The 15,935-nt window shown below is 33.4% G+C and overlaps 2 protein-coding genes across 6 annotated transcripts; one reads left to right on the forward strand and one right to left on the reverse strand.

Moving 5' to 3' along the window:
• Nucleotides 1-3,435: 3,435 nt before the first annotated feature.
• On the reverse strand, nt 3,436-7,950 carry LOC123884499 (probable lipid phosphate phosphatase beta). 5 transcript variants are annotated; one of them, XM_045933604.1, is made up of 2 exons: nt 6,926-7,950; nt 3,436-3,453 (listed from the first exon to the last, which is right to left on the reverse strand). In XM_045933604.1, the coding sequence occupies exon 1, from the start codon at nt 7,623-7,625 to the stop codon at nt 6,927-6,929; it is 699 nt and encodes a 232-aa protein (XP_045789560.1). In that variant the 5' UTR covers nt 7,626-7,950; the 3' UTR covers nt 3,436-3,453; nt 6,926. The 5 variants fall into 5 exon arrangements, with proteins under 5 accessions (XP_045789560.1, XP_045789556.1, XP_045789555.1 ...); XM_045933600.1 differs by lacking the exon at nt 3,436-3,453 and adding an exon at nt 3,491-3,802; XM_045933599.1 differs by lacking the exon at nt 3,436-3,453 and adding an exon at nt 4,381-4,710.
• Nucleotides 7,951-13,001: 5,051 nt separating this feature from the next.
• LOC123886835 lies at nt 13,002-13,829 on the forward strand. The gene has a single exon (XM_045936115.1). The coding sequence runs from the start codon at nt 13,002-13,004 to the stop codon at nt 13,827-13,829; it is 828 nt and encodes a 275-aa protein (XP_045792071.1).
• The last annotated feature ends 2,106 nt before the right edge of the window (nt 13,830-15,935 follow it).

Genomic DNA, 15,935 nt, shown 5'->3' on the forward strand with positions numbered 1-15,935 from the left:
ATTGATCCAAATTATTTATAATAGTATGAATGGAAAGAAATTAAGGTGATCAAACGTGGTGATTTCATTGACCGACTATTATTGAAACACGAATATAATTGATCATGTGGGATGCATGCAAGTTAGGCACAAAGAAATGGTGTGCATGGGAGGAATTTATGATTTGCAGTTGTATCATAGAAGGATGGGTCGGTGATACACTTTGCATGTGGCCTTCTATGTATGATGGTCGTTATGTGCAGCAGAGAGAAATATGCTGGTTTTTGATTAGGTTCCCCATTTTCTTTATTCATTCCTCTAGCGCGTAAAAAAAATCAGTTTTTAAAAACTGAATATTGTTTTGTGTAAAATTTACATTAAAAAAACTTCGATCTAGAAATCGACTTTTTTACGCGTCAGATGGGTGAAAAAAAAAATAGGCGGAAAGAGAATCTATTGAGAAATATAGCCTTGCCCACAATTTAGCTAGCTACCTACGGACAAATTCTTGAATAGTTTGTTGGGGCCATACTTTACATCTTTTTCTAAAGTTGATTAATTTAATAACTTTCCAAGTAAGCAAAATTGTTAAATAGTAGTAATAGTACATAGTACAAACAGTCAAAGATATGAACAGCATTTTTTTTTTTACGCAAGATATGAACAGCATATGTAAACTGATCCCCTCCAAATTTAAAAATAAAACATGCCATACATCAATTAAATAATTTCTTATCTCCCTTCACTTCTTTAATTTTCTTACTGAGAAATCATTTATATTCCTTTCCATCCATCCGACTCTCTGAAGCACCGATGCTCCAAAATGGTTTTTGTATCGCATTTGATACATCGATACTCTAATATACCGCTGATATGTCGAGTTCAATCTCATGGTTGTTTAACTTTCCAATATATGATTATCAAAAAAAAAAAAAAAAACTTTCCAATATATGAATCAAACTTTCCCCTCCTTAATCTTTCATTTAATTATATTCTCTCACACATACATTTAATTTTATAGTTAACAATTGACCATTTTTAATATTTTTTCCATGCTTCATTGATCAGACCAAGCAAATTAAGACTAGAATAGTTGGAAAGAGACATGAGTCACAAGTTACTTCTGCAGTTCTATGCCTTTACTTGGTTGGGCCTTGGCAAAAGTTTTTCCCAAATGTAATTTATGTCATGACATAAATAATTATTGATGGAAGCAAGCAATGGCATCTTCTGCGTCAGTTTAGGTACATTATTGCAGACAAAAGAAAGATCATTTGGAAGTAATTTGGAGAAACTTATGTAGCCACAAGTTTTATGGTCCAAATTCACATCCACACTCAAGAGTCGTATAGTCATGCAGTCGGCATAAAAAAAAGTTAGGTCAAGATCAAACAATCTGATCTTTACCTGTTGATCAGAGTAGGTTGATGGCCAGCCGAATCGTCCACCGGAGGGGGGGGGGGGGGGGTTTGTACCTGCAGGCGCTCCAATGCTTAAGTCAGTAAAGGGCACAAGAGATACAAGTTTAAGCTAAGAGTGAGAATGAGAATTGAATATCTGACCCTCCTGTTGAGGAGGGTATTTATAAAGCCCCCAACACTGGGCCAAAGGTCCCCTTAATGGGCCGCATTGAGCAACCCATTAAGAGTGACTGCCAGGAATCTCCGTAGATGGAGGGAGAGACCGTTATTTGGTCCTCATCCTGGGTTGAGTTGTCCCGCATAGTGGGAATAATGGATAAGCTCAAGTGGGCTCGCTTCAAGTGGCGAGGAGCACGTGGTCAACGTGTTGTGATGATGTGTCCGAGGACGTTCGTCTTACTGGGTTGTCGAGCAGGAGTGGATTTGGGTCAGCTCTAGGCCCAGTCCAGAACATGGTCCATATTATAAATTCATTAAATTGTCCGGTAAAATCGACCGTTGAAATTGTCAAATGAGTAGATGTGTGAGGCACAAAATTAATTTCCTAAAATTTTAAAGCTGAATGTGATTTTTAAGAGGACCATATAAGGGCTCTATATCAGATCAGATGTGATAACTAGTGGGGCAAGGGGAGGCAGGCATCAAATGATGCCTATACTGTCTTCATCTCTTGAAACTCTTTCTACCATTTTGATTACCACATGGTGTCAGTAATCTTTCTCACCTGAATCCTTCTGCCCAGTTTTCTTGGTTTTGTATAGAAGTATGATAAATTTGGATACATGGCAAAATTAGAAAGACAAATACAGTCCTGCAGTTTCTGCATCCAATATCCAATTTGTATGAGTGGTCCAATCCTCTATTAGCTTTTTCCATTGAAGTACTCAAGATCTCCAAAATTGAGGTCATTTGTAGCATGAATCCAAAAATTTGTTAAATGTTTCCACAGACAAAATTCCACAATGTCCCAAAATAAATTCGTACGTAAACAGGGAAAAGCCTCACATGATTTTTGCATGAATTTCTATGATACCAATCACAATACACAGTTCAAAAGTTGACTACCTCACCAATAGCTCCTGGGTTCATCATCCACCATCCATCATTCATCATTCACCATTCATTCATGCATGCATGTTACAGTTTTCACAGCTAATAATCCCTGTAGGATTATTAGAGATAGCATTTGAGAAACTATAGTACTAGTACATGTGGTCTAAAACTAACACAAGCACAATAGGTGCATGAACTTGACAGACACCAAATTATAGGTATTGAATTGATTGAACCATAGGCAGTACAACACTCTATATTTGGTTAACATACATAACAAAACCCGTTTTCTAAAAACTGAACTGGGGTTTCAGGGTTGCCTCTTTCATGCAATGTCTACTCATCCTTTATGCTGACACAGACACACATACAGTACTACGTACCTCTGCTCTACACAATCATACAATTCAATATGTACGTAATTTTGACCAAATAATTAGGTCTGGGATAGCATATTGGTTCAAAAACTTAGTAAAAATGAAAACTAAAAACAACAGCAATGAAAATCTGAAAATGACTGAAGAGAAAAAGTATTCTGTCAAAAATTAAAAGCAAATCAGAACCGTATCAGCCTTCTGTGTATTAACAACAAATATCATAGTGTACACAAGTAAATAGTACAATAATTGCATTCATTCATTTGATCACCAAAAAAAGCATTCAAATGACTGTATTTTTCAAGGCAAATATAGCATGTAACAATATCCCATCAAGGATTGTGTATGAATCATTGCTCTTACAAGAAAATGTTCAAAAAGTTATTATTATTATTATTATTACTATTAATATTATTTTGCAGAGAGGCAGTTTCTCATAACTAAGGCATCAATAATAATGCAGGAAAAATATCAAAAGCAAGAAAGCATGTGTCCCACAAAATGCAAATTTCCAACCACTTTAAATCTTGAGCATTAACTTAGTATTCATTAAGCAAAATACAAAGCATGCAGTGCTTCATGTACGTCGTAGGACCATCGTTATAGTGGATTCCAACACTGACCTGTTTGAGCAGTGTCCAAGACAATGATTTTCCTTAAAATCCACGGTAATAAACGTAACAAATTTAATGTAGATGCAATTATTTATCAGCACAGCAATAAGAAACAGACATGAAAAGAGGGAAAATTGTAGATGTCCTGTGTGGACTAATATGAAAGAGGGTGATTGCCTCCTCCAAATCAATATGTGCTTAAAATTCTCTTGGGAGTTCATGGTTATCAGCCCCACCTATCAAGTCAACACAAAAGGTAATGACTAGTTTCACTCGTCCTTTAGTGTGTTCCATATGCTAATATCCACACATCCTAAGTATGGTAATGCTGCTACCAGCAAACCATAACAGTCACCATCTGCGTTAATGTAGTAAGTTTATGAATCTTTTTCCAAAATTGAAAGGAAAGCAAAAACAATCAATAGGTCAATCAAATCAAAACCAACTTTATTATCTGATAAAAGCATCACTCACAGTAGAAGGCACATGCAAAAGAAGCAACTGGCCTAATAACTTTCTATCCTTCAATTGTTGACGGTCTAAATTTCATGTTATGGTCGGCACCAGACACCATCACACAAATTAGAAAGAAAAAAGAAAAGAAAAGACAGTCCCTTGAAGCAAATCCTTCTTTGATCACTAGTGTAATAGATCACAGGATGCCAATTATTAACCCATAATTCAAACACAAATAATTAATCCACCTGAAATGGTGAAGTGCTTATTGGAGATAGACCAGACAAAAACTAACTCCAGAATCACATAAACCAGGTCCAGTTTCCTAAGACTATACAGAAAAACTGTCTTGGTGTCGGTTACTCTGCCAAAAAAATAGAAACCTCTGACACCAGCGGAAATTTTGGGAACCGCGTATTGATATCAATGCATATCACACATCATATAGTTTGAATGGAACATAAGACAAAGAGTTGCAAATAAATGAAAAACAGAGCTTCTTTACGATGGATGCTATATCACATGTTTACAGTTATTATTTACAAACATGTAGAGGAGAGTATAGAGAAGGAAAATTTGAAGGAAAAAATAACTACCAGCAAATGAATCTAGGGAGCCATTTTAGCTAATGAATGAGGAAATAATTGAGACCAAGTAGTGTTTGCTGGATGTTAGTCATATAGGTGTTCAAAATTATCTGTGGATCAGGACTCCAATGTCGTAAAACATTCATGACTACATTATGCGTTGGATTCCAATTTGAAAGATTTGATCTCCTCATATAATAAGTTCAATTTGCTCCATGAGAACCTAAGACATTAGTAGGAAAGAAGCAACAGCCATCAGATGATCAGATTCTGCGTCATTAATATTATCCATCTAATGAATAATCAGCCAATAATGTTACAATTACATTGAGTCAAATGTTTTCATTTTTGGGGTTGTGTTTGCAAAGCACCAAACAACCTTTGTTAATTGTTAAATGTGAATTAGTGTTATTTGAAAATGTTTAAAACATTAATTCTTAAACATGATTTGAGATTGAAATGTGTGTTTGAAATAAGAAAACTCTATTTAACTTTCAGATTCAAGCGGTTGAAATCTGAATAGAAATCACTAAACTTCAATTCTGCTTTTAACCAAAGTAATTCTACAAACCAAGTTCATTAATTTATTTTCAACCATCTTTGTAAGTGCTTACATTTTAAGACTCAAAAGAAAAGAGAGACAGAAAATGGTTACAAGTACAGACAAAACTCTGATGGGGAAAAGGGAAAGGAAGAATAGGAAAAGGTGATCTTTATAGTTGTCAATGTTAAGCCTATTTCACAGGCAAAGAAACCGATCTGGAAAAAATAAAGATAAAGAAAAGGAAATGATGCACTACAAGAATCCAGTCGACAAGCTTTACAAGAACCTAATACACAGACTCATGCTTTAACAAATAGGATCCTTCCTAACCAATGCCATCTGCCCAAAACCGCGCGTGTGCACAACCAAAAGGCTGTCATGAAGAATACCGCTCACCAATTCAAAAATAAATTTCACAAAAACTTCCTCAAGGTTCCCCGTGACAGTTGAGCGCTTAGCGTGCATTATAATGCTTCATTTGTATTCTCTCTCCCACTTAGCGTGTAACACTCTTAATTGAGATACTCTATTTCTCATCTTAGGAGTCTCATAATTTAGCACGGGACGCACTACACTTCACATGGACAATAATGAGATAGTCTGTTAGGAAATAGAGTAATGGTTAATTAGAGTAGTTAAACTAGTTAAGGGTTCTTGGGTTCCTAACATAGTCATTTTCCCTATCATTTATTTTCTTTCTAATTTTCTTTGGCTAAGTCATCCCATTAATGAGAAATCTATCAAGATGAGAACTCAACCCCCATGAAGAAAAATTAAAATGGACTGAAATATAAATATGAGAGTCGTCAAGAACTTAGATCATAAAAAGTAAAGAACAAATGACAAGTGAAGGCGAAACTGGATTATTATAGCAAGGAACGGAAAACAAATCTCTATTAAAACAGGAACAAAACATTCATGAAATGGTCAATAAGTAACTGCTGCTCACAATATCTATTAATTGTTTTCAAAATACAGTAAACTAGGAAAGCCATTTTTAAAATTTCACATGAATTAACCTTTTATCACATGCACCACATGCACACAAGGTTTACAAGAATATTACATATTACACCAGTACTACCACATGAATTAACAGGAACATATATAAACCAATTTAATAGAAATCAGACCAAAGTCTAAGCATGAAAGATGAAACTAAGAGACTCATCCTAGTCCTATAAGTAACTGTTTCTCACATAACTATTGATTGTTTTCAAGATAGAGTAAACTAGGAAAGCCATTTTTATACTTTCACATGAATTAACCTTTTATCACATGCACCACATGCACACAAGTTTTACAAGAAAAAGGAAACTAACAGATTTAGCTTCTAAATTTATATTTCATCTTCTTTTTGCAACCTGCCCTGTATATACTGCAACTATGGGTGTGTGTCACATCTTGCGAATTCTTTCGATGACACAGTTGAAGACTAATAACTAATTTCTCTCCACAATTTGGTTATAGACATTCCACATGAGCACATGAATTCAAAGTCATTACCCACTTTACGTCAATTAAATATTTTCAAAAAATCAATCAGCTAGAAACAATCATCTCTAAATATCTAAACAAAAAGTGGACTTCACTATTTTTGCCAATAGAAAGATATCTTCTTTAGTACAAAAGAAAATGGAATTACCTAACCCTAGTAAAGCTTAGTGTAAACTGTAGCATTAATCCTACTTAAATCCGACACTTCAAATTGAAGATGTATTCAGCATTGAAAAATTCAATAAACAATCTTACAACACCGGCACTTGTGATTAAATACATATAGTACAATAATCCATACAACATTGACACATGTGATTAAATTCAATAATTTACATTTTCTCGAAAAATCAATCAAACTCGAACAATTCGAAATTTCAATGTTCTTAGTTCTTACCTCAAATCAAAACACTGAAATTAAGAAAGTGTAAAGTGAACAAAGCTTCCAGAAAACCCAAGCAAGCTCCAAAGCTAACATCAAGAACATAATGCCTACCAAGAACAACCCTAGAAATAACCGTCGTCAAAGCCCAAAACCAAACAGCAGCAACTAACAAATTAACTGCCAAAACTTCATCTCCACCTATCCAATTATGAACAAGCAAATCAAGCCGCGGATGTATCCGATCAGCGACGGCTTCAACGATCCGAGCTTTGGAGAATGAAAAAATGGAAGCGATGAAACAGACTCTGGATGAATGACCGCTAGGGAATGAGAATTTATCAACGGGAACAACAGCGTTGTAATCACCGTGAATTGCGTAAGAAGGACGAGATCTACGAATGAGGAATTTAAGGAAACCGGTGAAGATGAGATCGAGGAAGGAACAGAGGAGGAGAGGGAGGAAGAGATGAGAACGGAGAGGAGAGTGAGAAGGAGTGGCGAAGAAGAGTGAGAGAGTGACGGGGAAGAATAAACGGAAATCGGCTAAGTGTTCTAGGAAGCGTAGAAGTGATTTAGGAGCGTGGGGACTTGTGATGGTGTGGATGTAGCGGGAGATTGTGTCGTCGAGAGTTAAGATGCGGCGGAGTAACGGTGGCGATGTGGTGGTTGATTTGGGTGGTTTTTTTGCCATGGTAGTTTTTTTTTTGGCCATGGTAGTTGATGACGGGGATATTCAGAAAAAGGTGGCTGTCACGGATTGGATAGGAATGTTCTAACGAACCTAAACGGTTTGGAGAGCTGACGACGCCGTTTTTTCAGTTTATTACTAGTTTTTTTTTTTTAAAGTTTAAATTATATTAAGTCACTAGGTTTGGTCTAGTATCGAGAGATTTTGCTAGTATGTTATAGGTTTGAGTTTGATCCCTAGCTCGTTGTAAATAAAAAAATTATATTTTATTCTTAAAACAAACTTAAGGCCAATGTGGTTTGATCAAATTGTTAAGGATTTACTTCAATTTTTTTTAATAAGATGTAAGTTTTAATTTTGCTTTTCTAACTTCGAACTGCACGGTGTACGGTGTGAGAAGACTCACAGTGAGGATGGATAGATGGATGGGATACTCTGAGTTAGAGGCTGATAATGGAAAATGGAGTATATGCAAAATCGACTATGATATTTAAGTTATTATAAGTTTGAAGTGGATGTTAAATTAAAGTGTGACAGACCTTATGAGATTGTGAAATGTTGTATAAGTCGATAGATGTGGCGGTTTGTTCAAAAAAGAAAAGTCTGCCATTGGGCTAATACACAAGCAAAATGTATTTGTTTTTTGACTCAAGCAAAATATATTTGTTGTCTTTTGTTAAAATGTTCTTCGTAAGAGATGAACATTAGTCTAGAAGAAACTTTAAGAGTGTGTTTATATGAGATGATTAAAAGTATTAGGACCAATTTTGGGTCAAATTTGAAAAATAGCGATCAATTTGAGAGTTTCTAAAAAAATATAGGGGCCAGTTTTATTTTTTTTTAAAATATGGGGATCAATTTGTAAAAAAATTAAAATTCTAAGAACTATGGGACATTTACATTATATAAAGTAAGAATGAAATTTAAAATTTCTAATTTTTGAATAAAATTTGAAATTCTCTAAATTTACTTAGATAAAATATTTCATAACTTTTCATAGAGAAAATTGAGTTCTCTCAAAAAAATTCTATTTTCCTTGCCATTAAATTTGTATCCTCCATCAAAAAGATTTAGTATTGTCTGATGTTTGAAAATAAAATTCTCATTTAATTGAAAAAAAATAATGAATTACCATTGCACACTTTTTCATTACTACGTACTATTAAATTTGTGTTTTCAATTAGTTGGGGATTGTTGCTTACACTATCAAAAAGTAACTTTCAGTAGAACTACGAGGAAATGTAAACAATATGAAGGAGAAAAACGATTAATAAGAAATGAATCTTTCATAAGCCTAATCCAAGAAACTTCATTGCTTGCTTACTTTTGTAATAGCTTGGGCTTCTGTCTTCCTTAATCAGTTTCTGAACATCATTAATAGATAGATTTGTTCTTCTCACCCCCAACTCAAGTATTCTATTAGAAGATATTTTTCGATAGTGTAATTTGTATAAAAAAAAGGTAAAATATACTACTAGAATATATCTTTTCGAAGGATATATGTTAGCAACACGAGGGGAAGAGGAAAAACCATTAATAGATGGTTAGACCTATAAATGATTTTGTGTTGGGATCAAGTTGCTAAAGAAGGGAGTGTCTCCGGTGAGATTTTCACTGGATTTTCTCCAGTTTAAATCTCACTCATTAATACTTCACCTCACTCTTTATTTTATGTTTTAAGTATTAATCTCAATAGTTGAGATTTCACTGGATTGTTATGTCACTGGAGAGGATTCTCTCCCGCTAAAGAATACATTTGTATGTTCGTAAGAAAATTATTAATTATAATTACAACCCAATAGTGTACATTTGCATTGAAACGGCCCTACAGTCATCGGAAAAAACATGAAGAACCCTTGAAGAGGGAATATATGAACAATGTTAGTCTCTTGGTTAGAGTTGAGTAGTTCTTGAATTTTTTCATGAGAGTCCACCCTATCATAACACTACCATTGCTCTCAATCTTCAAAATTTGAGCCTCCACCAACAAGTCTATTTAGATTTCAACTCTTTCCAATTGTCTCCTCTTTGCGATACAAAGTCCTAAATAGATGTCAAATATCTTTACAATTTAGTTTTACGCAAAAAAATATCCATTTCAATTTTTAACTTTATTTTCAATATTTTCACTTGCACTAAATATGATGTTTACAATATTGATTTTGTTAAAAATATGAATCATAAAGATGACTTTTATGGTACTACTATTTTTTTTTTAAAAAAAAAAATCAATATTGTAAAGACGACGTTAATTGTGAATAAAAATATAAACCATCCTTGTACCCAAAAAAAAATGAACTATCCAAGTTGTTTATTGAATTGCAGATTATGCTCTCTCAATATCCAAGATACTCTTATTTTTAACCATCCGTTTTCAAGATCTGTGAACCTCTTTGGTGAGATGTTGCCAATATTTTCTTTAATGGTTATATTCGTTTGTAATTTGGCCTCATGACTTCCCTCTTAGAAAAAAAATTATGAACTACAAATATGACTTTTAAGGTACTCACATTTTCAAAAATCTTAAAATAAAAATCATCAAATGAAATTTATTTGCATAGAAAATATGGTTTTGCATTATTCCATACCGCGTTTTGCATTATTCCATACCGCATCATTTCTATTCTGATGTTGGCACTTCTTTACTCCTCCCACAAACAAGCTAACTCATCAAATGAAATTTATTTGCATAGAAAATATGGTTTTTAAGTAATATGAAACCCATATTAAATGAAGGGTATAAGTGAAAGTATAAATGAAGGGTATCTAAATCCCAAGAGCGCTTAGATGAAAAGGCGTAGGTATCTTCTAACTTAATCAATGTCCTTAGTTCAATTCCTGGATAGACATGCAACAACGTTAAAACTCTTAGGAAAAATTTACTGCCTATTTGGGTTCCACAAAACTCGAGAAATAAGTCTTTGTAGTTGTGCATAGAGAATATCTGATATACGCGGGAAAAAATCGATTTAGTGAACGTCTCTATTGATATATTTATATTTTGTGGGCCTGGGCTGTGATTGTTTAAATGAGGTCAACAATCATGCTCTTGGCCCATAACACAACCCAAAGCCAAACAAAGAGTACTGCAACATCAATAGTAAAAATTATGAGTCTTGGGTTGCAGGGCTTGTAGCCAACTTTGAAAGCTTTGAGTAAAAAGTATGGTTGCCATAATTAACTCCCGCAATTAGGGTTATTGTTTTGCACAATCTATTTTTCAACAAGACAGTATCATTAGCAAGGAAGACTCGTTATTTAGTTATTCCAATCCCAACTGTATTTGTCACTCTGAGTTTTGAATAAGCAACATGGAAAAAGACTCATTAGGCAAAATTATACCCATAGAAGTTTTTTGCTTAACTACACATTTGATCCCTTACGTTTATTTTGGGTTTTAATTTGGTCTCTTACGTTTAAAAAGTATCAACTTGGTCCCTTACGTTTATTTTAGGTTTCAAGTTAGTCCTTTCCGTTAGTTTTGTCACTAACACCGTTTGAACAGTACACGTGTCAACATGTCCTAGTGTCACATGTCAGTCCACATATGCAAATTGACTGCCACATGTGACAAAATTGCCGGAAATGACTAATTTAAAACCTAAAATAAACGTAAGGGACCAAATTGATACTTTTAAAACGTAAGGGACCAAATTGAAACCTAAAATAAACGTAAGGGACCAAATGTATAGTTAAACCAAATTTTTTTTATCTTATTTATTTATAGCACCTATTAAATTATTACTATAAGTTGCTTTTAACATGTGCAATATGTCCCCGTAAGCTTAGCTCAATTGGTAGGGACATTGCATTATATGTGTAGGAGTCGAGTTCGAACCCAGGACACTCCACTTATTAATCTTTAAGGTGGATTTTCTAGCCGCCAGACTACTTGACAAAAAAACATGTGCAATATTGCACATTTGCCCTAGACAAACCTTTGTTAATTTTAAAGGATCAAATCTACAAAATTTAAGGTTTCAATTTCCCAAAAATATTCAACCAATACCAGTAACTCTCGTTTTCGTTATTAGTAGTAGATGATTTTGTTGAAACTGTGATTGTGAATGTGATGGTGATAGACAAAACCAATCTATCGACATAAGTTGAAAAAAATACATTGGAGTTTCCTCTTGTAGTCCTAACGCCAGGATAGTGGGCGGTTGGAAAACAAACAGGCTTACACTAAATTCAATGTTTTTAACTAAAATTAAAATCGGTGAAAAACCAAAAAAAAAATAAAAAAAATCATTTATGAGTTTTGATTACTCACTCCAAAATTAATTAAATCCTTCAAATTACGAAGAAAAAAATTAAAAATAAATTAAAAATCGAATTTAAAGAGAAAATGACAACTGTGTTTTGCCATATCCATTAAACTCAATTTTTTTTTGGTAAATTATTAAACTCAATTTTTATCCAATGGTTTACTGGTTAGGAGTTAGCTTCTTGAAATGAATAAATGAGAAATCACATGTTCGAACTTTAATCTTGCATGTAAAATGTAACCATTAAATTCATTTTTTTGTCCAATAGTTTAGTGGTTAGAAATTCTACATTAAAGATGAATAAGTGAAGTGTCCGGAATCCGGACTCTGACTTCTACATAATATATGTGATGTCCTTACTAATTGAGGTAAACTCACAGAGACCATTAAACTCAATTCGGAAACATCTCTTATGCTAACTAACCCAAGAAAAATACTAAAATTCCAATGCAAAATTTATTCAACTTTTTTAAAAGTTTAAAAATTATTATTTCCAACATAAATTTGTTAGCATACCCTTAAAACAAGGTCATGTTAACATGTACCCTAAAAGCATATGTTAATATATCTAAATAAAAAAATTATATTAAATAATTCTCAAAATTTAATTTTAAAATTGTTGATTATACAAATTTCAAATAAATATATCTATATTTAGTACCTTATTGTTAGGCCGAATGTTATTTAATTTTTCTAAAAATGTGCCATTAAATTAAATTTATTCTCGAATATAAATTAGATATCCTCGACGTATAACCGACTAATTGTTCAAATCTTAGTAGAACTCAAATTGAATATTTAGTCAAAAAAAAAAAAAACTCAAATTGAATAATAAATTCTTCCTAGGATAAGAGATACAAAATTCTAACCATTCCAACAACAATGTTGACTTGCGACCGAATCCACGTGTCATTTCAGAAATTCTAGCAAACACCATGATTTCGTAACGCATAAGAAGCACTTGGAAGAAAAAAAACGTTTATTATTATTATTATTATCGCACCATCAATGTCTCTTTCATTTCACACACCATTCTTCTCTCTTCACCTTCTTCATCCAACGAACAACAACAAGAACAAAAAAAAAAGTACTATAAAATTCTCTAGACACAAAAAAATAAAAATAACATACTATGGCTAGTAAATGGATGAGGTCATTACAATGCAAATCAAAAGCATTTGAAGACGTTTATAATCCATATCCCAAAATCTTAATACCCAATGCCAGTTGCAGAAAAACTGTTCAAAACATCAAAGACATTGTCGATGTTCCAAAACTCAAACCTAAAAAACCAAAAACATCCTTAGAAAACAAACATTCTAGTTCAAAAGCAAAATCAGAATCAGAATCATCCACCGCAACAACAACCACTTCATCATCATCTTCACGTGCGATCACTGAATTACCAGAAGGACATCCATCACGCAACGTGGTGGATATAATTTTCCATACTAGTTGGGGCAATAAGGAGTTTCCGGGTCGGGTTGAAAAGGTGTTTAAGGTGCAAAACGGAGCACGAACTATGTCAAGGTTTGAAGAGTTTCGTGAGGCGGTGAAATCACGCGCCGCTGATTCTGTTGTTGATTCTGAGGGGAAGAATTGGGAGGAGAATGCAAGGTGTGTTGCTGATGGAAATGAGGTGATGCAGTTTCATTGTTTGGGTCCTGCTGATGATGGTGGTTCACACGGTGCTTGGTTGTTTCCGGAGCGTAAAGGGTCGGCGATTTGTACGTTTTCCGGGAGCGGTGGTGCGCATGAGTATGGCGGAGGAAGGAAGGGTAGAGAGGCAATGTTGGTTTGTCGGGTTGTGGCGGGTCGGGTTTCGAAACAACTTGGGTTTTTGGATTCTTTGTTGGATAAGCGAGTTGGGTTTGATTCAGTGAGTGGGGAAAATGGTGAGTTGTTGGTGTTTGACTCGCGTGCGGTATTGCCATGTTTTCTTATTATTTACAGCTTGTAAAAAAAATCGTTATTTTATTTACTTATTTGCATGTTTCTTCATTTTATTTTATTTTTAAAATTTTTTATGATATATATTTTCATTGTTTGAGATCCTGAAATGCATTTTATAACTTGCATAATGGACGAATTTTTTTCTTTCGGTTTTGGCTAATACTTTTGTGTAATGTAATTACGGAGAAATTGATTTGTTAAATGATCGTTAGATTTCATTTTGTTTGTTTGGTTTGTTTGCCTTGCTAAATTTGGTCTGAGTGTATATAAAATTATTCTTGCAAGATGTATAGTTAAATTATTATCGTGAAAAGTATGAGCTGAGTTAAATTTTACATGAGTTGGTTTGACTGCAACGTGAATGATTTTCAGACTACCAATAATTATTACTATTACATGCCGTAAATTCCGAAATAAAATCCAGAGTTTTTAGTTTACTGTGATTGAGATGTTGAGCTGTAACAAGATTGTAATATGGCTGGCCATCTTATACTGAGAGAGATTAGAAATATAAAAAAAAAATTATAATATAATTGTTTACAATAGAGGAGATGATCGAACTAAAGACCTCCTACATACTATATAAATCTCTCACTACGAAATCAAATTTAATAGCTTAAATTATAATATAATTGTTATTATTTAAACAAATTAATAAAAAAAAAATATAAAGTAAGGAATTAGATTAATGGAGATGAGAACCTCGAGCTGAAATTTGGTAATAGAGAGGAGGTATAGCGCAAGTCACGCAATGGCCCTTCAAACAAAGTGTTAGCCTTTGCTTGTGTAATAATTGATTGAAGTATATGATTTAGAAGTAACTACAAAGAAATCGATGTCTACATGTCCCCCAAATTAGTCTATGTTTGGTTCTATATGTCAAACTGATATAAATTCTATAAATTTGTAGGTTAAATATTGCCATTGGAGTTTGAACTCTAATTAAAAAAAATTGAGGTTGCCGAGTTGTTATAATTTTTTTTGTGTGTGAGATGTTATTTCGGATGTAGAAGTCTCTATGTGTGCGTTTTGTAGTTTAGGGTCTGAGTCAGTTGATCATTTGTTTGTATCTTGTATCAAAATTTCATCTGATTGATATTCTATTCTTAGGTGGTTGAGTGTTGAGTGGGTGTCCCTCGTGGTATCATAGAGTCGTTTAAGATTTTCCTGGACCTGGGTTGGAGTAGGAAAATAGTTTGAAGTGGATATTAATTTGACAAACTATTACGTAGGCTATATGGAACTTGCGAAATGATGTTTGTTTTTTGGAAGAAACATTTTTTGTCAAGTGTCTCGTCGAAAAGATGAAACTTTTAACTTGGAAATAGTTTCTAGGTTAAAATCCTGGCACCCCCTTTTCCTTTTACGAGTGAAGTATGCAACCTATTTTTTACTGGAACCAATAGAGTTTGGTGGGGTGTGGAGCTGGGTTTGGTTAGATCTGGTTGGTTAGTGGCCTCTTGAATCTGTCATTCTTCGTGGATGATCATTATCTCCCTTCCCGAGGGGTTTTAGATCTTCTTGTGATGGGAGGTTAGAAGTGTTTAGTTTTTGTTGGTGTACCTTTGGTACTCCTATTTTCTTCTTTTTTTTCTTGTACTTTTTCGTTTTTAATAGTAGTATAATATATGTACATGTATTTTTGCCATTAAAAAAAATTGAGGTGTAAATTTTTTTATATTTATTTTTTCTTAAATATAATTTATTTTAATATGAATCATGTTTCAACTCCTTTTTACATAAATGTACTTAAATATAATCAATTTTACATAATTAATTTATTCAAAATAAATTTGTATTGTAAAAAAATTGCACTTATACTGTGGGATGCTTTAGGATACACAACAGGGTTAATGCTAAGTGGTCCACCGTGGATAAGTGATCTATCAAATACGAATTTTATAAAATTTATCGTTAAATTCAAAGTTTATATCATATAAATCATCCATAAAAAAAATTAGAAAAATTGAAAATCATTTGAGATAATATTGAGACCCATCAAGATTTACGGCGAATAAGCTAGCTGATTGAATTTTTAGTATTTGGTAAAATTAGCAGTTGAACTAGCTTATAAGTATGAAATGACATAAAAAAGATATGATTAATTAATATT

This window comes from Trifolium pratense, linkage group LG5 (genome assembly GCF_020283565.1).
Source record: "Trifolium pratense cultivar HEN17-A07 linkage group LG5, ARS_RC_1.1, whole genome shotgun sequence".
Classification (NCBI taxonomy): domain Eukaryota; kingdom Viridiplantae; phylum Streptophyta; class Magnoliopsida; order Fabales; family Fabaceae; genus Trifolium; species Trifolium pratense.

Coding starts and splice junctions, on each gene's coding strand:
- LOC123884499 (XM_045933604.1), bottom strand. CDS start 7,625: ATGGCCAAAAAAAAAACTACCATGGCAAAAAAACCACCCAAATCAACC.
- LOC123886835 (XM_045936115.1), top strand. CDS start 13,002: ATGGCTAGTAAATGGATGAGGTCATTACAATGCAAATCAAAAGCATTT.